A 24,090-nucleotide genomic window follows, 5' to 3' on the forward strand; every position below is an offset into this window, starting at 1 on the left:
AAACCAGTTCAGCAGTCTTTACAAGATTAACCACAGGAGCCCCAGCTACAGAAGGAAGTGGTATAGATCCTGAGAGATTAATCCACTAGTTCCCTGTTACTCAACCCTCTGACCTCAGGGTATAACCAACTACAGCAACCTGACCCTTACTTAAGATGGAAAGCCTACCAGATGCTCACTTCTTAAGAAGAGAAGTTCAAGTTAAACCCTCTGAGCTCTGCTTGTGTTCAAGAGGTAAATGTGTCCTCAGCTACTTCAAATTTAGGCCTAAAAGACCTTAGTGACAATGATCTGACAATTAGAGGGAAGAAAAGCAATGCCTGCCATCCAGGAGCTGACTTGCTACTAAAAGTGGGGTCTCTGTCCTGCTGAATAATCTTGCAGAATACCTACATGCTCCGTGACCAAAGTCAAAAGACCCATTTTGTAATTGTGCCTGCACACAGAGAAGAACATGAACATTGTCCAGTCTGCAAAAATAACCAGGTATCTCCCTGTTCTAATACACTTCTTTATGAATGATAGCTTTAGCCTCAGTTCATTTTCTCACCTTACTAAGGTACCCAGTCATCCCCTACTTCCTAAACAGCTTCCTTGAATCCTCCCTTAGTTCACCTAATGTGTCCAAGTCGTAAGTCCTTTTGTGACCTCTTCCTGCGATCCCCCCAGTTCTGAAGGTGTGTTCTTTATCTAAGGAGCAGCAGACCCAGCCTGTGTAATGCACGTATGTTCTTGCATCACCTGGAGCGCTGAGCAGTGGCTGCATTTAGATAAGGCATGCATTTTCCATCGTGCCATGGTCCTCACCATTCCCTGATGTCTGTCATATCCCGCTATTGTTTTTGCTAGGCACTCTGGGCATTTCAGTGTGCAGGTCCTGCCATCGCCATGATTTGGGGACATTTCCCCCAGCACCATCTGATTGGATCCTTAGTTAAGGTATGTGTTAGATATGCACCATTAGGTCTTGGGTCCTCCTGAGTGATGGCCCATGATTTTCCAACCTTAACCCAAAAAGTGACATTCAGTTTCTACAGCGTCTAAGATTGCTGGGGGGAATCTCCACTGGAGGGATTGAAGATTGTCTGGAAATCAGCACCAGGCTATACATTTTACACCTGAGATTCTGCAAAGGTTGAAACACCTCCCTGCATTGAGGCCCAACACAGCTTATAGCTTGTAGGCTGATATCTAATCAGATTCTACTTCCTTGGTAATCCCTAAGCAATCACAATCCCATACTATAGTTAATACTTTGTAATTTCAATCATTTTGAACATCCAGATTTGCTATTGAGTGAATGGAGAATAAACTTGCATAGTTTCAGAAAATGAAAATCTCTGGTTGATGCTGTTTTTAAAGTCAACCTGTTTTATTATTTAAGTTCATTTTCGGGAGTATTTGCATGCATGAGTGGGAGAGGGGCAGAGTGAGGGAGAGAGAATCCCAAGCAGGCTCCATGCTGTCAGTGCAGAGCCGGACACTTAACCGACTGAGCCACCTGGGTGCCCCAAGTCACCCTGTTTTAATTTCTCCCTTCTTGCACTCCCATCCACTGACAGGTAGTTTGCTCATCAGAGCAGTCTCTAGAGAGGCCTGGCCTGACAGGTATCAGTTCCCGGACCTTTGGGGCACCTGGAGGTGACACCCATAGTGGTGTCTTGCCTGTGGTTACTCAGTGTGTGGCGGTGCTGTGTCCGGAGCTCAGCCTTTCCGGCCTCCTGATTCCAAAGCTGGTGCGCAGATCTTGGAATCCTGTCAGGCCTCAAGAGCTGGGGAGGGCTGGAAGGAGACCTATCAGAGCCCAAAGACTCAAGATCCTCGTACTTAGCAGGGGTTCACAAGCTCCTCCACAGTCCAAAAAGCAGGAGTGAGAGTTTGTCCTGTGGCCACACTCCCTCAGACTCCCAGGGGTGACGAGTATAACAAGAGCCAACATTTGTCGAGCAGTTGGGGTGTCAGTTTGGGTCTCTGCACTGTGCATGTCTGTTCTCCCAATTGTACGAGGCGGGCGGTGTTTTATAGGAGAGGAAAATATTTAACCTGAGCTTGCTCCCTGGTGGGACAGGTGGTTAAATGGTTATTTGCAGGGTTGAGAAAATCAGGTTGAGACAGGTCTCACCTGCCTCCTCTTCCCAGGTCGTAGAGGCTGAGCAGAAGGGTGGTCAGGCCTGGGTGGGGAGCCAGGGGCAGGACCCGTGGCTGCCACAGGTGTTCTTGTGGGTGGGAGAGTGGCCTGTGCTTGCGGTGTCCCCCTGAGGTGCCACCAGAGGGCAGTACTGGCTCATACCTTGGCATCCCTGTGGCCATCTTGGGGAAGATTTGAGCAGTGGTTGGTTCCTATCCCCACCAGATTCAGTGCTCCTTTTTATTTTTGAACAACTATTTTCTAATGCCCCCCCCCCACTTACCACTTTGAAGTGAAACTGATTGGTAGTAGAACTTACCTAGCAAATAGTAAATACGATGCCTTTAAATGAGAAAAAGGGAAAGTAACTTGTAATCAGTTAATGAGTTTCAGTGTGTAACACTTGGACACAGTTACACTAGACCAACACAGTGGAGCAGCTGGATGCTTGTGCCTGTAGGTGGATCACTGTGAATGAAGCATTACAAACACAGATTGATGTAGGTGTGTTATATTCATGACAGAAAAACCCACCATGATTTTCTGAAAGGACGACTCTAAGTAAAATTAAAACTAAAAAGGAATACAATTGTTCCTTTATGGCGTTCTTGCAAATTTCAGGGTATGTTACAACTGCGAAAGTATTTTTATTTATAGATTCTGTGCCTCTGTAATTATAAACAGGCTTTTCAAGGTCCTCTGTGACTGTCCAGCAGGATATTTGAAAATCTTTTCTTTTTGTGAGCAACTGCCTTCACTGAGAACTCTAGCCGGTGCCAGAGGAGACGAGATGCCCTGTCTTTCCACCCCCACGTAAGCTACCTGAGAGCCAGAGCTTTGCATCCTCAAACCCTGCAGAGTGCCCATCCCAGTACCCAGTGTGGGCTCACTGAGTACAATGGACTGAGTCTTTCCTCTGTGACTAGGGGTGACTCTCAGCCAGCCTGAGCATGTTGACTGGCCGACTTGAAGGACCCTGAATAATGAGGACTGAAGTCAGGCAGGAGATGCCTCTCATATCCAGGCAGAGAGGAAGATCTGAGGTTTCACATGTTCCTTAAGCAAAGTCTGCCTACCCAGGAGGGCCCTTTCAGTCTCCTGGCATGCCAAGCACATATTCTACTTGTAGTTCCCAAGACAGACTGCATGCCCTTGTGAAAAAAACTAGATAACTGTTTCCAAAACTCACTTTCTGGCCAGAGCTGATCAGTGGCCCATAGAGTAGCTGGATCCTGTGGCCTCGGTCAGGATAGAGGGATAAGGGAGCCTCTTTCTGGAGTCTCTGGGGGACAGGCTGAAACTCAGCCTGTGCTGGCCAGATTGCAGCTGCCCTCCCCGGGGCCCAGAATGCACCCTGCACAGCCTCACCTAGCTCAGCTGCTCCTGACACATTCCTGACCTTCGGGAAGGTTCATTTCATCTCTTGGCCACAGCAGCTCTGGTGTTCCTTCCTCACCCTAGACTCCACTGCTGATGGTTTTTGCAGTGGAAAAGCAGGTGGCTGACACCAGCCTGGTCTCATGGTGTCTCCATAAAATGAATGGGGACAGTTGGGGCACTGAGTTCCATGCTTCATCCATCGAAGTTCCACCTTTGCAACTTTTTATATCCATGAAGCTTATGTGCTTTTTATTTATCTTGGGAGAGAGGATTAGCAGATGGTCTGATGTGACTTGATGGTGAGCGGTCAATTTTGTACATTTCTGCTCCTGGGACCAATTTCCAGGGGATGCCAAGGATAGCCAAGTTTCATTTATTTGTCCAAATACAGGCATGATCAAGAATGTTCTAAATAAGGTCGTGATTTACAGCATTGATTATAGAATTCCCTCTATATATTTGATCAAATATTTGATCATATTTGAATTTCTGTGAAGCTTCACTTTCAAAGTTCCCTCCTGTCTCCTCCCAGTGTGCCAGAGCACAATGCCAAGAGTACCACAGATTCTTCGAATCGTACCCAAACACACATATCTCAGTACAGTATGGTTGGTTCACCTCAAGAATTTAGAATACAGTATTGACAAAGATACTAGAACGTAGTTTGAGTTGGGATAGAAATTTCTGCCTGATTGTTCCAGACCACTGATCTGAAACAGTTTTCATGTTATCTTAGAGTTCCCATAATTGTAGCAAGTATCTCCGAAAGATTTTTGTCCACATTGATTTGGATGAAATTTTCTGGATCTGATGGGGGCTCCAGAGTATCAAACTGGGACTGCAGTAACTCAGGGGGCATAAAATGTCCTTTTCTTTTGAGTAAGCGTCCAGAGATGACCTCAAACGACCCACTCAGATAGACCACGAGGAGCTTCACCTCAGCTGGCTGTTTGTCCTTCCGCATCTGCTCACACTTCAGAGGTCCACCATCTTTTCCTCGTATTAAGATGTCTCTGTACACTTTCTTCAGAGCTGAACAGGCTAGAACCACATGCTGTCCGGAGGCTACATCTCTGTTAAAAAGTTGGGGGGGGTGGTTAACTAAAGAATAAGGTCATTTAAAATAACTGGTGTCAATTCCAGGTTAAGGACTCCAGTCCTAACTTCTCTGGCCAGTGGGAAGCATTACAAAATGGTGGTCAAGTATCAGGCAGTCCCGGCTTTGAGGTAAAGATCTTCCACTAGTGAACTGAGCCATCCTGGGCAGTTTACCTCCCTGAGCATCAGTTCATCGTCTGTTAGATGGGACTACTTAGAGTACCTGTCCATAGAAGTGTGGGGAGGAAAAGTTTATCAAGGTGCCCAGTACACAGAAGTGCTTGGTAGGTGTCAGTGTAGGATGTGGCTCAGCCACAGCATGTGGACATGGTGGCTGCCGGTGGGTATCGGTACCACACACACCTCGGTTCTCCACAGGTGTTCACAGTGACTTGAAGTTCACAGCTGGCTCCTCCCCATCCCTGCTCTACAATATGCTGGAAGAGTCTGGTAAAGTTACCAGTACAGAGCTGGAGAAAGGAGAAAAGGGAGTATCAGACTGTATGTGGTCAAGGTGAGCAGGATATGAGAAGCTTCCAGGGATGTGCTAAGAAAAAAATCTGAGCCAGAAATAGAGGCAGAGTGACAAGCACCAAAGAGGGAAAGCCGGTGTGCTCGGAGACTGCACAAGTAAGTGAGCCCCATGTCCACCCAGCTGCAGTGTGCCCCTGTCTGTGGTCAGGAGAGGCAGTCATTTTTGGGCTGGGAAGGGACTCAAGTAGAGGTGAAGGGTAAACCCCGGCTTGGGCACTTAGAATGTTTGCTTCCCAACTGAGAATTCTGAAGAGGTCTGCTTTCGCTCTATGGCCAGTGACACTTGAGACCCAGTGGATGGAGTGTATCATCAGCAACGAACTTATATGAACTCCTATCTGAGCCTTCTGGCTCTTCCCACCCACAAGCCGTGGGTAGGAGCTTGTCTTTTCTGGGTCTGGATATCTGATCTCTGCTCTCCTGAGGATCTTCCATTTCTGTGTACATCACAGGTCAGTGTATTCGATCTCTGACGAGTCTATTTATGTTATAGAGACCCAAGTGGTGGGAGTTCTCAAACTCTGAATCCCTAAACTCCTAAACTCTAATAAGCCCATGCAAGACAGGGTTTGCCAGCTACGTCAGTGCGGTGTGAAAAAGTAAACTGAATTTTTCATCTTAAGTATATTCTAATTGCATATGGGGCAGATGATTTAGGTTTGTAAAATAGGAAATTTCGTCCTCATTTTAGAAAGCAAGATTTATAAGCCATTTCTTGCCTTTTCTTTCTCCTCTACATCCCAACCAGGATTCCCAGGGGCCAGGTCCACGGATGAGTGGAGGGGACCTCGTTTGCTGCGAAGCATGATATAGAGCAGGACGATTTAGGCCTCCAATCCTGGTGAACAATTATCTGTTGACTTACAAATGACCCTAGGTTTTCCCTGCTTGGCCACAGCTTGAAATGGTGGTGATGTGGCTGTAACAGTGGTAGCACTGCTTACCCCCTTGTGAGCACTTCCTGCGTTTTTAGAGACTGTTCTAAGTGCCACCCATGCCTCATTTCAATTCTCACAATAATCTGTGAGTAGGAACTATATTTATCCCCATTTTCAAATGAAGAAATGGGTTTATGGAAGCCAAGTGGCTGCCAAGATTCCTAGATAATTGTGGAACTGTCTAGAAGCTGTCTCTAGAACCCAACTAAATTATATGTCTCTGGTTGATTAAAATCATTGTTGGTTACTTGACAGAAGTGCACTCCATTACTGGGATCCTTTATTATCAGTCAGTAGTGATTTCAAGAGTGTATTTTCCCCCCTCTACCTTCTGATGAGTTTTCTTTAAGGCCTGATGCTCTCTTACCTTAGTAAGATGTCATGTAACTTGCAGAGCCATGGAATCCTGTCCTGAAATTAAAGCAGACACAAAGTGACTTTTCCAGGTACTGTTTATTTGTACAGAAACATAGTTAATGGTGATCATCAGTGTTAAAGTCCAGAGAGAACTTAGTGGTTTTGAGAAGTAAGCCACATGCAAGGCTGTGGTGTGGGGTCAAGTCACTGGGTGGTTCCACACAGCAACATTATGATGGGATTAGTGCTCATTGAAGAAGAGACTAGGGAGCTAATGTGTACTCTCTCTCTTCTGTGCCACAACCCCTCATACCCCCCTGCACCTGCAAGCCAGGAAGAGGGCCCTCACCAAGAGCCTGATCATGCCAGCATCTTGATCTTGGACTTCCAGCCTCCAGAACTGTGGGAACTAAATGTCTTTTGTTTAAGACTCCAGTTGGTGGTATTTTCTTACAGTGGTCCAAGCTGACCAAAACTCATCTGAAAAAGCATCTGGGCCCTGGGCCTTTTTTTTGAGAGGAGATCTCTGATTACAGATTCAACTTTTTTAATGAGCATTGTGTTATATTCAGGTTTTCTATTCTTTCTTTCTTTTTGAGAGAGAGCACACATGTACACATGACTGGGGGAGGGGAGGAGAGAGAGAGAATCTTAAGCAGGCTCAGTGCTCCCTCAGTACAGAGCCCAGTGTGGGGCTTGATCTCAAGACCTTGAGATCATGACCTGAGTCAAAATCAAGAGTCAGTTGCTTAACCGAATGAGCCACCCAAGGCACCCCAGGTTTTCTATTCTTGATTCAGTTTCGGTATTTGAAATGGCAGGAAGAGACTACACATATAATTAGATCTCTGGACCCTCCTGATTTTTTTTCTTTTTCTTTTTCTTTCTCTCTTTTTTTTTTTTTTTTTTTTTTTTTTTGAGAGGGTGCCTATGTAAGAGCGAGGGAGGGGCAGAGGGAAAAGGAGAGAAAGAGAGACTCCCAAACAGGCTCTGCACTCAGCGTGGAGCCCAACGCAGCACTCAGTCTCACAACCGTGAGATCATGACCTGAGCTGAAATGAAGAGTTGGATGTTCAACTGACTGAGCCACCCAGGTGCCCCAGGACCCTCTTGATACTTAAGCCAAATGCAGCATCAGTAAGATCATGTTTCCATTTGGGAAGAAAAAGAATAGTCTCTGCCACCAGATCACTGCCCTTCAAGCCCATTTTCCCACAGTAATTTATATTTTTCTATGAAACAGTCTAATTTTATCTAAGCCTTCAAATTTACTAACATCGGTTTGTTCACAGCCCTCTTTTCATCCCTACTCTTTTAAAAAATATATTTATTTTGAGGGAGAGAGAGTAAGCATGATGTGGGGAGTCAGGGGGACAGAGAGAGAGGGAGAGAGAGAATCCCAAGCAGTTCCGTGCTGTCAGTATGGCTCCTGACTCAGGGCTTTATCCCACGAACCATGAGATCATGACCTCTGCCAAAATCTGCCAAAATCAAGAGTCAGATGCTGAACCGGCAGAGCCACCGAGGTGCCCCCCAAATTTCTATACAGGGCAAATATTACATTTATAATCAGGAAATTTTTTCTCAAAAAAACCCTCGTTTGGGGCACGTCTTCATTTCGGCTCAGGTCATAATCTCATGGTTGTGAGTTCCAGCCCTATGTTGCACTCAGCGCTGGGTGTGAAGCCTGTTTGGGATTCTCTCTCCCTCGCCCTATGCCCCTACCCCTCTCGCGCTCGCTCTCTCTCTTTCTCAAGGGAAAAAAAAAATTCCTCCTTCAACAGACTTTGAAGTCTTAAGTGTCACTGTGGGCTGCCAGGACAGCATGGGCCTGGCACATAGAGAAGACTGAGTGCTTGCAAATACTTCACCATCACTCTCCTACTAACATCCTATCACAGCCTGGGTGGCATATCTCTCTCTAGACCAGCACTGTCCACTAGAGCTTTCTGTCATGATCGAAGTGTTCTCTGTGCTGTCTGGGTGGTAGGCACTGGCCACATGTGGCTATTGAACACTTGAAATGTGGCAGTGTAATCCAAGAACTGGAGTTCACATTTTATTTCGTATTAATTTACATCTAAATAGCCTTATGGAGCCCTTGGAATATTTGACTCAGGTTCTTTCAACTCAAACCTCAGCCCTCCAAGCACAAAACCAAGCCTTCCTGAGACTCTTCCCCAGAGGAACCTGAACCTCTGCCCCAACTTTCCACTTGATCCTCATCTCGGTATCTCAGGGGCGGGGCTGGTTGCTAGGTGACCAGGAGGGGCCACTGGTGCCAGCCCAGCTCTGACCTACACCTTCATTCTTGGCTGGGCTGTCGTTAAAAATGTAAACCATCTGCTGTTCTAGCTCTTTCTCTCCCTGACAGAAAGTCTAAAGTCTGGCCAACTTGTATGGTTTCTTCTCAATATATTTAGCAAGTCATTATGTTTCGTCCAGGAACTCATAACCTTTTCTTCTGTACAATAAACTCTTCTGAATGCTAGTCCCTCCCCCCACCCACACTGCCCACCTAAAAGCCTCACTTGTGGACGAGAGAGAGGCTCTTTAAGTGCCATTTTAGAATCCATCCATTTGGGTTGTTTTACTTCGTTCTTTAGCTTAACTTTTACTTGCACTCACCAAGGAGAAAAATAATGCTGGCGCAGTCCCATTTTACACACTGTAGAAATGGTCTGTGTTATACCTACAAGACTGTGTAGATAGATTAGCAACAATAAGTAAGTGATAACTTACTGAATGCTTTGTGCACTTCACTGTGACTATTTTTTTTTAGTATTACCTCATTTAATCCTCCCAAGAACCCAATGAAATGGGTCCTGTTTACCATCCCTACTTCACAGGAGGAAAATGAGGCACAGAGAGACTGAGCCACTTGCCAAAGGCCACACAAGCTGAGTGGTGGAGACAGGTCGTCTGCACTGTGTCCATCATCTCTAGTGTCATGCCATTATTATGCTTCCATTGTGACTCTGAATCTCTTTTATGGTTCCCTCCTCCTGTCTTCTCAAGTCAAATGTTGCAAGTCTCATTAAAAATTTTTTAAAAATATTTATTTATTTTTGGGAGACAGAGTGCAAGCAGGGGAGGGGCAGAGAGAGAGAGGGAGACACAGAACCTGAAACAGGCTCCAGGCTCCGAGATGTCAGCACAGAGCCTGACACGGGGCTCGAACCCACGAAGTGTGGCATCATGACCTGGGCTGAAGTCGGATGCTCAACCGACTGAGCCACTCAGGCGCTCCACAAGTTTCACTTTGATGGTTCCAAGTTTGAATCTTTGCCAACTCAAGCCACACTCCCTGAAACAGAGAGTGTCCCGCAAGGCGGGACAATGGGCAGACAGTGAGATAGTGGCAGCATGCTGGGGCCAAGGTCACTGAAAGTGAAAATGTCGGTGTCGGTCTTTGGCCAGTTCCACTCTGTTCCCGCCCTTTGGACACACCTGCCCTGTGAGCCTGGCAGGGGGCCCTGCTCTCAGCTGCTGAGGGGACCTGGCCCTCACATATCACCTGGGCTACAGCTGGTTATACCAGTGAGTCCACAGTTAGTACGTCTGCTTTGAGAGGGACCCTTAGGAAGTGGTCTCGTGACAGTGCATAAAGGAATGAGGTTACTATTCATTCATTCCTTCTCTCCTTCATTTGTTCACTTACAACTGTGCCACAAGTATTTTCTGACATTTATTGTGTGTCTGGCCTTGGGGGTTTATAATGGTTAACAGGCCACAGTCCTTGCCCTTTCAGAAGGAAAATCTAGTTGTAGAGAGAAATATTAATCAAGTTCTCACACCATCAAATGCCAAGTTGCAAATGGGACCAGGGCAGTGGGGGCTGTGGTGTTGCAAGAGTTTGTATTACAGGAGGTCTGCCCTTAGTAGGTCCAGGAGAGCTTCCCTGAAGAGGTGGCATGGGAGCGGAGCTGTGAATATGAGCAGGGTTAACAGAAGAGGGGACAGCAGTGCATTCCAGACAGTGGGAACTGCAGATACAAGGGCCCTGCGGGCAAGAGCGTAGCAGTAGAAGTGACTGAAAGGGGCCAGGGTTGGGGCGCCTGGCTGGCTCAGGTGGTTTCGGCTCAGGTCATGATCTCCCGGGTTTGTGAGTTCAAGCCCCACCTCGGGCTCTGAGCTGAGCAAGGAGCCTGCTTGAGTTTCTATCTCCCTCTCTCTCTGCTCCTCTCCCCCACTCATGCTCTCTCTCAAAAGAAAGAAATAAACATTAAAAAAAAAAAAAAAAGAAGAAAGGGGCCAAGGTGGCTCTGGTGGAGAGAGGGAGGGTGGGCACACTCCCACAGGAGTGGGGCATATATTGAGGCCTTTAGGTTTTGGCCCTGAGATGGGTGGGAAACTTCCAAAGGGCTGGATTTGGATCTGTACTGATCACTCTGGCTTTAGGGTAGATAAGAGTCTGGTGACGGTGACCCTGGGGAGAGAGGATGAAGGCACAGGTCTGGGGCACAGGAGGGCCTCTGCCCTCTCAGGAATGTAATCTGCAGATTAAAAGCCTGCAACAAAGTGTCCTGGCAGGGTGGTATCGTCCTGACTCTGCGTTCAGAGAGAAGTTCAGGGCCAAAGCTGACACATGCAGGACTCCCGTGTGCCTGGCTTTGGAGCACTGTGCGCGGGTCCCCTCATGCAGGAACTCTCCCACACCAGGTGCTGCGAGATCTCCACCCCTGGCCCCTGACCGGAGCATCTGTGTTGGAAACAGATGGCAAACATTACCTGGTCATTCAGCGGGATCCCTTTTTCCATCTTCATTCGATTTTCCTCCGGGTGATAGTCATCTGCATCGTAGAATTTCCAACCTAACTTTAAGAACAAAGTGAAACAGTGTGTGTGGCAGGCAGTGTGGCCCATGTGACAACCATCACTAATACCGCCCGGCAGGTGTGGAAATGAGCCTGCACCCTTTTCCTCACCAGCAGCCCAAGGACCACCCTTCCCCCCCCCCCCCCCCCCCCCCCCCCACCCCCCGCCCCACCGGCCTCCCCTCCACCTTCTGCTCCCCACCCCTGGGGTGGGGGGGAGGGAAGAAGCAGGGAGGCCCTGATGCCATGTCACTATCCCAGCTCCCAGGGCTGCTGCTTTCTTTCATTCATCACTATTGGTGATCACCATAGAGAAAAACAAAATTGCTCCATTGGGTTTCACAAGCCATGCCCATGGTTTGTTTGACAAACCCCAACAGGCCAGAAGAAAGGGCGCATAAGGGAGAGAAGCAAAGAGACAGCACAACGGGGCCGGAAATGGGGAGGCATCAGAACAGGTTACCTCGGATGCCAACAGGGAGCCCACGGTAGATCTGTGGAGAGGACACAGAGGTTCAGGTGACTGCCCTTCCCAACCCTCATGTGCCTCCCACCATGCAGGGGTGCCCTGGGACACAGGCAGCTGCCCCGCTGTGTTGAAACCCACTAACTTTATGATACTGAAGCAGTGACAGTAATGTTCTTGACCCTGGAGTCTAGAGCATGACATTAGTTTCCTCCAGGAATTTAAATGACATAATTGGGGCACTGGGGTGGCTCAGTCAAACATCTGGCTCTTGACTTTGGCTCAGGTCATGATCTCATGGTTCATTAGTTCAAGTCCCACATTGGGATCCATGCAGACAGTACAGAACCTGCTTGGGATTCTCTTCCCCTCCCCGCTTGTGCTCTCTTTCTCTCTCAAGATAGATAAATAAACTTAAAAAAATATTGGGTGGGGGGTGGCGCCTGGGTGGCTCAGTTGATTATGCATCCAACTTTGGCTCAGGTCATGATCTCATGGTTTGTGAGTTCAAGCCCCGCGTTGGGCTCTGTGCTGACAACTCAGAGTCTGGACCCTGCTTCTGATTCTGTGTCTCCCTTTTTCTCTGCCCCTCCCCTGCTTGTGCTCTGTCTCTCTGTCTCTGTCTCTGTCTCTGTCTCTCTCTCTCTCAAAAATAAATAAACATAAAAAAACACCCTTTTTTAAAAATTGGGGTGCCTGGGTGGCTCAGTCCATTGAGCGTCTGACTTCGGCTCAGGTCACCATCTCACAGTTCATGAGTTTGGGCCCCACGTCGGGCTCTGTGCTGATAGCTCAGAGCCTGGATCCTGCTTTGGGTTCTGTCTTCCCCTCTCTCTGCCCCTCCCCCGTTCACACTCTGTCTCTGTCTCTCAAAAATGAATAAATGTTAAATTAAAAAAAAAACTTTAAATGACATAATTACTGATTACCACTAATTTTCTTTTCCAAAAGGCAATACAGTAAAACCTTGGGTTATGAGTAAATTGCTCTGCGAGTGTTCCGCAAGGCGAGCAAACATTTCTAATAAATTTTAACTTGATAAACCTGCGATATCTTGTGCAATCCTAGTAGTACATGATGCTAACTATCACATGATCACAACTGAACCAATTGTTCTAGAAATTTGCTTTGATATACAAGTGCTTTGGATTATAAGCATGTTTCTGGAACGAATTATGCTCACAACCAAGGTTTTACTGTATGTAAGATCTCATTAAACTGAAGTTCTTTCTGAAGCTTTTTGGTCCCTGTTCTATAGATAATTATATTTTGAGAAAAAGTACTGAATAAAGATAAGATTCTACTGAGGATATTGGAAGGAGGGGTCTGATGGGGGGTGGGTGTGGGGCAGGGTTTCAACCTCCCAGGACAAGGTTCAAGGAGCTCATAAAAGCATTAACACCTTGTCTGGGGGTTAACAGAGACACACTCTTAAAATTTGGGATGAGAATCACCAGTACTCATTCAACCCTGGAGGGAAATGTCCTCTGTGCAGCGCATCTGAATAGGCCCCGCTAGAACCCTACCAGGCAGCACTCTTGGTGAGAATGGCTTGGGTCTCAGCACCTAATGTCTGGCCACCGTCTCCCTCTGGCCACTAAATAGCCATATGCTTCTGTGCAAGTTGGCCTCCAAACCCTTTTCATCACCTGCAAAACGGGAACTGAGCTACGTTTACCCACTCACTACTCATTTCATTCAGCCAGTGCTTACTGAGCACCTACTAGTCCCCAGGATATGGTTGGCGCACTGCCATGTGCTCCCAGCCACCCTGAGGCTTGTGGTCTAGCGCCCTGGGGTCAGGGTGCAGGCTGGCAGACAGTTCATGATAACTCAAGTCCCTTCTTGCCCTCAATTTCTAATCCGCTGCCCAAATGCCAGTCATTGTAGGACCACCTTCAGAATTTTGATTTTATCCTCCTACTGTGTCCTCATGCCCTCCCTCCGAAGTTTTGCATCCCTTGTCTACAGTTATTTACTTGGTTTGTTTAAAGTTTTGTTTATTTAAGTAATCTCCACAACACAACATGGGGCTTCAACTCATGACCCTAGGGTCAAGAGTTGTATGCTCTTTGGACTGAACCAGCCAGGTACCCCTACTTGATGTTTTTTTTAATTTAATTGCTTCATTTTTTAAAGTTAAGTGAATGTGTTAAAGAAGGAAACTTTTTTCCTTCCTACCAGAAGCCATCATTACTTGCCTTAAATGGAAGGTAATCAAAAAGATGTATACAATTAAAATAAGACCCTGCTCACATTCTAGCTGGATCCCAGGGTTCTGTCTCTCTTTTGTTACGAAGGTATCAGGGAGGTGTTAGAGATACATGTGTGCCCAACTGAGACCTGCTCCCCGATGTAACCAAAGGATTGATGAGGACTGGGACTTGTCCCACTAGGTTCACTGTGCTGAAGCCCGCACAGGGTGACATTGCAGCCTACTGGCGACTAACTCCACAGCCAGAGAAGCCCGAGCTGTGCATAACGGAAGTCACACTTAGGACTAAGATTAGCCAGGAATGAACACGTCAGCCACCACTCACAATTTAAAAGAAGAGCTAACTAGCTTTGGGTGTAGACTGGTAGGGAGGAGATAGAAGGAAAAGGAAAAGTCTACTGTCTACTGCTCTATCCAAACCTAAACCAGAGAACAGCTGGACTCAAAGCGGTCAGGGACAGGGACTCCCCAGCAGGAATAAGTCACAGTGCTCAGCTCAGAGCTAAGACTCACGGGAGTAAGCATTACAACTCAGGCTGGGACCCAAAGGTCTCCAAGTGAGTTGGTGTACATCAGGATTAAGGAGACTGAAAACAAAAACCAGTAGGACAGTGGTGGTAGGTGGGGGCACAGATTAAATGCAAAAGATATTCAGAGGGCCTGAGCTCATGTCATCAACAGAAGGAAACCTGGAAAGAAGCAGAGGGTGGCTTCACGAAGGCTGTTAACATATAAACAAAACTAACATTGCCGCCTACTCAAATAGTTCGTTCATTCATTTGTTCATTCATGCATTAGGTCAGCAAATATTTACTAAGCATCTACTACACGCCAGGCATTGTTCTAGACACATAAGTCAGTAAACAAAAAGGAAAAAACAGATCCCTTACATCCAGATAGGGGAGAGAGAGGCAATAAACATAGTAAATAAGTAAAATTATTACTTGACATTACTTTGTTTTAACAATGGCTTAACTGCAATCTTTCTGGCTTGAGACTATTGTTTTCTTGAGCCATTTTTTCCCTTGTAAATGTTATAGAGTGTAATTTAAAATTCTGCAAGGCCCTATCAGGGGCTCAGAAAAGTCACCAAAGAACTCAATGTCGCTACATCCATTGATCAACATAATCAGTTCTCATCTCATTTTATTACTTGGTCTATCACCGTCAGAGGGCTCAGGGTTCAGGCCTTGGCCAGCATCTTTATCTTTACTCACTCCCTTGGTGATCTCAACATCTATGTCTTTAAATATATCTGTGTACCAAGGATCCCTACATTTATTTCTAAAGTTCTTCTCCTGAACTCTAGACTTTATACCCAATCAACCACTTGACAAATCCACTTGGATGACTGATAGGCAGTTCACCACATCCCACATTGAGCTCCTGATATATTTTTCCCTAAACCTGCTCTGCTTACTGCTTCCCCATCAGTCAATAGCAACCCCCTTCCTTCCAATTACGCAAGCCAAAAATCTTGAAGTCATCCTTAACACCTCTCTCCCTCTCTCATACCCCACATCCAGTCCATCAACACATCCTTCTGGTTCTACCTTCAGAATATCTCCAGCATATGATCACTTCTCTTCACCTTCGTTGTTTCTGTGACCTCATCTCCCATCATTCAGATGCAATGGCTTCCCTGGTAGTCCACCAAGAAACCAAGCCTCCTGGGCTTTGTGCTTGCCATTCTGCCTGCCTATAATGATCTTTCCCTAGCTGTCCATCAGGCTTAGTCTCCCACTTCTTGTGGGTCTTGTGCAAAATACCACTGCCTCAGAGGAGCCTTCCCTCACTGTCCTGCCTGCTGTTCTTTGTTCTACTGTCTATTTTCCCCTGGCCCACTGACCACTGCTGGCATGCTATGCACATGTATTTATTCAGTTACTGTCTGTTTCCTATACTAGAATGTGAACTCTTTGAGGGCAGGGATTTTATCTGTCCTATTCAATATATATCAGTGACACAGAGTCAGGATTGAGCTCTATAAATATTTACTGAATGCATGAATATCATAACCACATAAGTCAGATGGTTCAGCCACCAGCCTCCCAATCTAATCCAAGGCAGAGAGGGGTACATGAATTGCCCAAGCTCACACAACCAGGCAGCTGTGTGATCTCTGGCTCAAGACACCCACTTCGTCACACCACAGAAGCAGTCTTACATTCTTCTTCAAATCATACAACAGCTAAGGACTTTGACTCCCTGTTTTATTTTAATTTTATTTCAAGAACCCCCAAATTAATTTCTCAGGATACCAGGCTAAAAACGCCACAATAATTTTGAAAACCTAAACTTTCCTACCTGGAGCAAGAAAGAGTCTTTAATATATACTTGACCACACAAGCAGTTCCTGGTCCAGAAAATTCTAGGAGGGTATTATAAGGCCTTTGAAGCTATGATAATTCACTTGATTAAGATCTGTCTTCTGCTGCCTGGGGCGGAATGCTGCTGTAGCTGCCTTTTCCGGTAAAAAGCAAGGTAGAGTTTGGTCTAATCAGGAAGCCAAAGTCTAGCTCACAGTCCCCACGTTGGCCAGACCGGGCTAGGCAGAGGCTTTGTGGCATCCGGTGTACCTCCTTGCAAACCCTTGGGGGTTTTGTGACGCCTTATTAACACTGACTCCTTCCAGTTTAAGCTGATAAACGCTGATCACAGAACAGAGAAAACAGACCAGGAGGTGAAATTCTCTTCCTAAAATCCAATCACAAAAGTCCAGCACCTCTCAGGAGGGAGCTGCTGCTCCAGATCTGACCAAGATCTGTGGGAGACTGGGACCCTGTGTAGGGAGAGGTTTGTCCCTGTGCTTTGGGCCTTGTTCTGACCGGAGGCTCCCAAACTCGGGCACTTGTGACTGCAGGAGCCATTGCGGTGGCGCCCCAGCAGGTGCCTCTTTACAAAGGGCTTTCGCCAAGAGCCTCTCGATTTATAGGCGGAGAACCCTGGTCTCGGATGTGGTCCCCGGCCAGCACCCCCCACCCCCGGGCGCGGGCAGGTTGGAGGGTGGGGAGAGGGAGCAGGTGCCCCGGGCCTCCGCTTCCTCATCGGCAAAGGGAAGCGGGGGGCTCCCGAGAAGCCTGCGTCCCCCGCGGGTCCGGCACGGTGACTCAGGCTCTGGCCTCCGCCGCGCGCGCCGCCTCCTCCAGTGTGCCCCCCGCGCCCCCTGCCCTCCTGGACCTACTTCCCCGAGCCGCTCACGCCCATCACCAGCAGCGCACCCGGCGCGGCCATGACCCGGATGCCGGCTCCTTCCCGCCGCCTTCCGGGGCCTGTCCGCCCTGCCTCCCCGGCCACTTAGAACCGAGCGGCCCGCGGGCCGGGGAACCCTGTCCCCCGCCCCCGCCGCACGGCTCCGCCTCTCCCCCCCCCCGGCTCTGGGGCCCCGCCCCCCCCCCGCCCCTGCCCCCGCCCCCGCCCCCGCCCTTGCCCTCGCCCTCGCCCTCGCCAAGTGGCTCTGCCTTGCCCCGCCCCGCCCCGCCCCGCCCCCGCCGCATGGCTCCGCCTCCTCGAAACAATAAAGCTGACATAGAGCGCTTATCTAATGAGTGTTTCGATAGCCCTGCACTAACTTTGTTTCATTCCTACTTAGCTAGAGTGGGTGTTCCTGGATAGGCGTTGTATAGATGAAGAAATCGAGACTTGGAGAGGAGGCACCTCCTTTTCATGGTTTTGAAGATGTCATATTTTTGAGATGGCAGTACTCCCCAAATTGATCTACCAATTCAGCGCATCTCCATCAAAATCCCAGCTGACTTCTTGCAGAAATTGATAACCTGATCCTAAAATTCATATGGACACTCAAAGGATATAGATAGAAACAATCTTGAAAAGAACAAAGTTGGAGAATTCACACTTTCCATTTACAAAACATGCTATAGCTATATACTCATAAAAACCAATGTGGTACTGGCGTAAGGATACTCATATAGACCAGTGGACTAGATCTGACAGTCTAGGAATAAATCCATATACTCAATGGAAACTGATTTCTAGCAAGGGTGCCAGGACAATGCAATGTGGAAAGAATAGTCTTCTCAACAAATGATGCTGGGACAACTGGATATCCACATGAATAAGAATGAAGTTGAACCCCTACCTCAACCATATACAAAATTTACTCAAAATAGATCAGAGACTTAAATGTAAAAGCTAAAACTCCAAAAGCTGTTAGAAGAAAACGTAAGCATAAATCTTCGTGAACTTGGAAGAGGGAATGGTTTCTTAGATCTGGCCCCTAAAACACAAGAAATAAAAGAAAAAAAAGATAAATTGGACTTCATCAAAATTAAAAGCTTTGTGCTGCAAAGGGCACCATTAGGGAAGTGAAAAGACAACCCACAGAATGACAGAAACTTTTTCCAAGTCACATATCTGATAAGAGGCTTGGATTTAGAAGATATGAAGAAAACTTACAACTCAACAATAAAAAGACAAATAACCCCATTAAAAAGTGGACAAAAGATCTTAATAGACCTTTCTCCGAAAAAGATATACGAATGGAAAATAAACACATGAAAATAAGCTCCACATATTAGCCACGAAGGAAATGCAAATTAAAATGACATTAAGATACCACTTCATGCCCACTAGCATGACTATAATCAAGACTGATGGGGCGCCTGAGTGGCTCAGTGGGTTAAGCATCTGACTTTGACTGAGGTCATGATCTCATGGTTCATGAGTTTGAGCCCTGCATCGGGCTCTGAGATGACAGCTCAGAGCCTAGAGCCTGTTTCAGATTCTGCGTCTCCCTCTCTCTCTGCCCCTCCCCTGCTCACGCTCTGTGTGTGTATGTCTTTCTCGGAAATAAATAGATATTAAAAAAAAAAAGAAAGAAAAGGACATACCCAGCAGACAGCCTACCCCTGCTTGACTCTCAGCAGATTTGGCTCTGGGTTTGTGAGAACAGTGAGGGCCAGCAGTGTTGGGTCATCTGGAAACAGCTCTCTAGACCAGAAAGCCCCTGCATACATGGCCACTGGCCTCAGAAACAGCCAAAGGAGGCACTTAAGAGGAGCCTGAGAGCACCCTCCTGTTTTTCTGTAGCAACCGTCTCAAACTTTCTGGTCTTTAATATCAGACCGCCCTCCACCCACAGCCTCCTCCGCTGTCTACAGATGACTGAATTATTTTCCCTATTGTCAGAGACTGAAGAAACCTCTGCTCCCCCCCACCCCCGCCACCATTGCATTAAGATGGTGTTGCAACAAAGTATTTGGTCTTAGGGCTCTGAAACTCTTAGAAATTATTATTTAAAAAAAAAACAACTTTTTAATGTTTATTTACATTTGACAGAGAGAGAGAAAGAGAAAGTGTGTGAGCAGGGGAGGGACAGAGAGAGATGGACACAGAATCCAAAACAGGTTCCAGGCTCTGAGCTGTCAGCACAGAGCCCAGTGTAGGGCTTGAACCCACGAACTGTGAGATCATGACCTGAGCCGAAATCAGATGCTCAACCCACTGAGCCACCCAGGTGCCCCTCACTCTTAGAAATTATTGAGGACCCCAAAGAGCTTTTGTATCTAAGGATGGTATCTATTGATATTAACTGCATTAAAAATTACCACTGAGAAATTTAAAAATATTTAATTTGTTTAAAAATGAAAATAATTTGGGGCACCTGGGTGGCTCAGTCGGTTGAGCGTCGGACTTCGGCTCAGGGCACGATCTCACGGTTTGTGAGTTCAAGCCCCACATGGGACTCACTGCTGTCAGCTCAGAGCCTGCTTCGGGTCCTCTGTCCCCACTTTCTCTGCCCCTCTCCTGCTCACACACACACACACACACACTCTCAGAAATGAATAAACATTTAAAAAAAATTTTAAAAAATGAAAATGAAAATAATAAGCCCATTACATGCTAACATAAATTTTAAGAAAAATGTTTTCTGAAACTAAAATTATCAATGACAAGGATGACATTATTTTATATTTTTGCAAACCTCTTTCATGTCTGGCTTCACAGATCACTGTTCAATAGAATACCTGCTTCTGTATTCAATCAATATGTTGTTCTTGTTTGAAGTATATGAAGAAAATATGGCCTCACATGGAAATGCATTAGAAATGGTGGGTGGGGTGGAGGTGGGGCTATTTTGCAATCTTTTAAGAGAGCTGTCCATATTCTTTAATATATTGAAACTTGATAAGTGGGAGTGTCTTAAAGTCTAGTAGCAATGTGGAATCTGAAACCATACAAATGAGCTTTTTGTATTCTCTTACATTAAAATCCCTTCACCTGTCTTACACTCTTTTTTTTAATATTTTTTTTAACGTTTATTTATTTTTGAGACAGGGAGAGACAGAGCATGAATGGGGGAGGGTCAGAGAGAGAGGGAGACACAGAATCTGAAACAGGCTCCAGGTTCTGAGCTGTCAGCACAGAGCCAGATGCGGTGCTCGAACTCATGGACCAAGAGAGATCAAGACCTGAGTTGAAGTCGGAAGCTTAACCAACTGAGCCACCCAGGGGCCCCACCGTCTTACCCTTTCAATGGATCTTTTACCCATGCAATGGTTTTGTAACATTATGCACTGATTATTTAGAAAATATTAGTTCACGAATGCAAATTGTCCAGATGTTGACACACTTCACTATAAAATATATTTAAAAATTACCTTTGTAAGATCACCATTGATCTCATTAGAAAAATGTTTGTTTATTTAGAAAAGTCGTTAAGTCTTGGGACGCTCTCAAACTCCCAAGGTACTTCAGGGTTTTGTGAGGCTCACTTTGAGAACTGCTGTTCTAAGAGCTGATTATTAACTACTGATGAGGTGGTTAGCTTCTGTTCTAATTACCTTTTCTAAACAAGGTTGAATTCAAGAATATGGGGTTTGTAATTTTATTTCCACAATTTACTTTGTTAAAGTCCGATGCTACTCTTATCTATATGACCGTGGGAGCCTTACCTGTATCTTTAACATATGATACTATAGCAAGGGCTCAAAATACACATGCTGAATGACCAGCTAGGAGGAAAGAAGGTAGGAACGCTGAAAGGAGGAAGGGGGAGTGGGAGGAAGGGGGAAGGGATCCCAGCTTTGATCCCTCACTGACAGGGACAGACATAGACTTCAAGTAAAGCCTGACCCCTAGTGGAACTGGTTTATTGGATGAGCCCGACTGAGAAGGTTGCAAACAAAGCAATTTTATTATTCCACCTCGACCCCCTCAAGTCCATTCTGTTAGCTTGTTTTTCTCTGTCCCTGTGTGAAATTCTGAGCACATCCCATAGCATTCCTACTCATCGTGGAATCAACACTCTCCTAATAAAGGATTTGATTCCTGGCTTTATAAGTCCATAAAATTGACTTCTATTGGTCTCTTCAGGGTCGATTAGTCCAGGAGACGTAATTTTGGTGAAACTCACAATAGGTAACAAATGTGAAAGTATTTTGTTACCTATACGTTTCTGTTACAAAGTGTTAGTTTCTTGGGGCACCTGGGTGGCTCAGGCCTTTGTGCATCTGACTGGGCTCAGGTCATGATCTCACAGTAGATGAGTTGGAGCCCTGCATTGGGCTCTGCCCTGACAGTGTGGAGCCTGATTGGCATTCTCTCTCTCTCCGTTTCTCCCTCTGCCCCTCCTGTTCTCTCTCTCTCTCTAAAAAAATGAATAAACTTTAAAAAATTGAAGTACAATCGACATATAACATTGTGTGTGTGTGTGTGTGTGTGTGTGTGTGTGTATAAAATACATTTATATATTACAATACAATTACCATTATAGCCTTAGCTAACACCTCCATCATGTCACATAATTACCATCTCTTTTTTGTGGTGGGAACAATTAAGATCTAGTCTCTTAGCAACTTTGAAGTTTATAATACAGTATTGTTGTCTGTGAGCACTGTGCTGTGCATTCGATCTCCAGGACTTATTTATCTACTAGTTGCAAGTAGGCACACTTTAACATCTCCCCAGTTCCCTGGCTTGTTAGTTTCTGTTACTCTGAGACTGATGTATAGGTCCCAGAGCTAATTTATGTATTCGTGATTTACAATTCAGCTCATTCTAGTCAGGTTCCCCAAACCTGACAAAACACATTATTAATCAGAAGATTGCTTGGTGGGCATGGATTCAGAATGAAAAAGTATTGAAGGGGCTGAATAGATATTTACCACAAGCTGTGAAGAGTCTAATGAGCCCTAGTTGGTTACTCTCTATTGTGTGCTATTTCCTGTGCGGAATCACTGGAGACTGTGTATTTGTAGCTCGTCTTCATGCCCTTCCTCCATTTTCTATTGGTTGTTTCTTTTTCTTACTGTGTTGTAAAAGCCTCTTTGTGTACTATTTGTAATATGTTTTCCAATTTGCCTTTTATTGCTTTATTTATAGTATTTTCTTTTTGACCTGGTGGAGCTTAAGATTTTTATCTAATGTATTTTCTGAATTTTTTTTTTTGAGTGAAACTAGAAATCATGGCACTTTTATATAATATGCTCCAATATTTTGATATTTGTCTCTGTCATATCAACTAAGAATCACTTTACCAGCAGAAAAATGTTTTATGCATATCAGAAAAGTTACACAATTGGGGCGCCTGAGTGACTCAGTCGGTTGAGTGTTGGGCTCTTGATGTTGATTTAGGTCATGATCTCACCGTTCATGAGTTGGAGCCCCGCTTTGGGCTCTCTGCTGTCAGCTCAGAGCCTGCTTTGGATCCTCTGTCTCCCTCTCTCTCTCTCTCAAAAATAAATAAGCATTTAAGAAACTTGCACAATTAAGATTTAGTGAATATTGTGTTGTCAGTTTATCATTTTAATCATTTACTGCTAGTTTACAGACAAGATTAGCATGTATCAAAAAGTGAAAGAAAATGTGTGGGAGAAAATCTTGAGAAAATTCCATTCATAAACTTTAATTCTGTGGGTTGGTGAAATGTGAATTGCCAGTGTATGATTTTAGTTGGCCCATCTTATGGGAAAATGAGTATTCCTTGTGAACATCGTTTGCAAAACTCTATGTCATAATTCTAAATTTTTTCTCTTTGTAGGGCCTCTAACGAGTATCCAAGAAACAATATGAAGCCAAAATTTTCAGGTAATTAAAACATATATTTGTCACAAAATTTAAAATAATAAATATAAAGCTGAATCCTTAAAAATTAATGTTAATGGTTTCATATTGATGGGAGGGATGGCATCTTTTGATATCTTTCATGAGGTATCTATATACAACTCTGTGAAAAGCTTAGGTTCTAGGTCAAGTTCAATACCTGGTTGGTTTATTTCCTCAGACTTGACTTCTGTGGATTTAGAAAATACAGATTCACAGCGAAGAGTCAGGGTGGTGGCCAGTGCTGTGGGTTCTGTCAGATGGTTCTGGATCGCACAGATTTGGTGGGCGGAGCTCCCTGGTGACTGCATTCAGATGGCAGCCCAACCAGCTGGTCCATATTTGGTGCCATGGAGAAGGATTCCTACTCCAGTCCAGCTTCATTCAGTTCTGGAAAGTTATTCTTCATGTTCGACAAGCATCTGCATGTGATGTTACAATATGCCCAACAACATGCCATTGATTTTATTCTGAAACAAATGAAGAAACATTAACTGTGGCGACAGAGCCCAACTTCACAATTCATTGTTTGCACATGTCCCTTATTCTTAAGATATTCCAATAGCATTTTTTTTTTTTTGCATTGAAACTTGAGAAATTTTAGCCCTGAAGGAATGGGTAAGACAATAAACCTGAGGACTATTAAACAGGCCAATTGAAATGATAAAAACAATCCTTACTTTGCATTATTGGTATCATAAAATGATGTGTGTTTTTGAAAAGTGTTATGCTTCAGTTAATTCATAAACAGTATAATCGGTATAATGAAATACAAAATCAGTTTTTGATGGCACTTCAAATGAAATTAGTTCCTCATCCTCAGTCCAAAGTGACCTGAAAGAAAACCAAAACCAAGTTTTCTAAATCATGCATCTCAGTAAGAAAAATGTTAGTTTCTCCGTTCTCTTGCAGGATATGTCATTCACGGAGCTACCATGAATGGATGAAGAACGATCTCAGGGCACCTGGGTGGGTGGCTTAGCCGGTTGCGCGTCCAACTTCGGCTCAGATCATGAACTCGAGGTTTGTGATTTCGAGTTCCGTGTTGGGCTCTGTGCTGAGGGCTCAGAGCCTGGAGCCTGCGTCCAATTCTA

At 45.5% G+C, this 24,090-nt stretch overlaps 1 protein-coding gene across 10 annotated transcripts; it reads right to left on the reverse strand.

Annotated features, from left to right (window-relative positions):
* Positions 1-3,847: 3,847 nt before the first annotated feature.
* Positions 3,848-17,287, reverse strand: IDNK (IDNK gluconokinase). Of its 10 annotated transcripts, none has more exons than XM_040450313.1 (5): positions 17,118-17,287; positions 11,716-11,746; positions 11,167-11,253; positions 6,446-6,489; positions 3,848-4,581 (listed from the first exon to the last, which is right to left on the reverse strand). In XM_040450313.1, the coding sequence occupies exons 1-5, from the start codon at positions 17,165-17,167 to the stop codon at positions 4,236-4,238; spliced, it is 558 nt and encodes a 185-aa protein (XP_040306247.1). In that variant the 5' UTR covers positions 17,168-17,287; the 3' UTR covers positions 3,848-4,235. The 10 variants fall into 10 exon arrangements, with proteins under 10 accessions (XP_040306247.1, XP_040306254.1, XP_040306250.1 ...); XM_040450320.1 differs by having other exon boundaries at positions 11,167-11,249; positions 17,155-17,284; XM_040450316.1 differs by having other exon boundaries at positions 17,155-17,284.
* Between the last annotated feature and the right edge of the window lie 6,803 nt (positions 17,288-24,090).

This window comes from Herpailurus yagouaroundi, unplaced genomic scaffold (genome assembly GCF_014898765.1).
Source record: "Herpailurus yagouaroundi ecotype Mexico unplaced genomic scaffold, PumYag 201, whole genome shotgun sequence".
NCBI classification, from domain to species: Eukaryota; Metazoa; Chordata; class Mammalia; order Carnivora; family Felidae; genus Herpailurus; species Herpailurus yagouaroundi.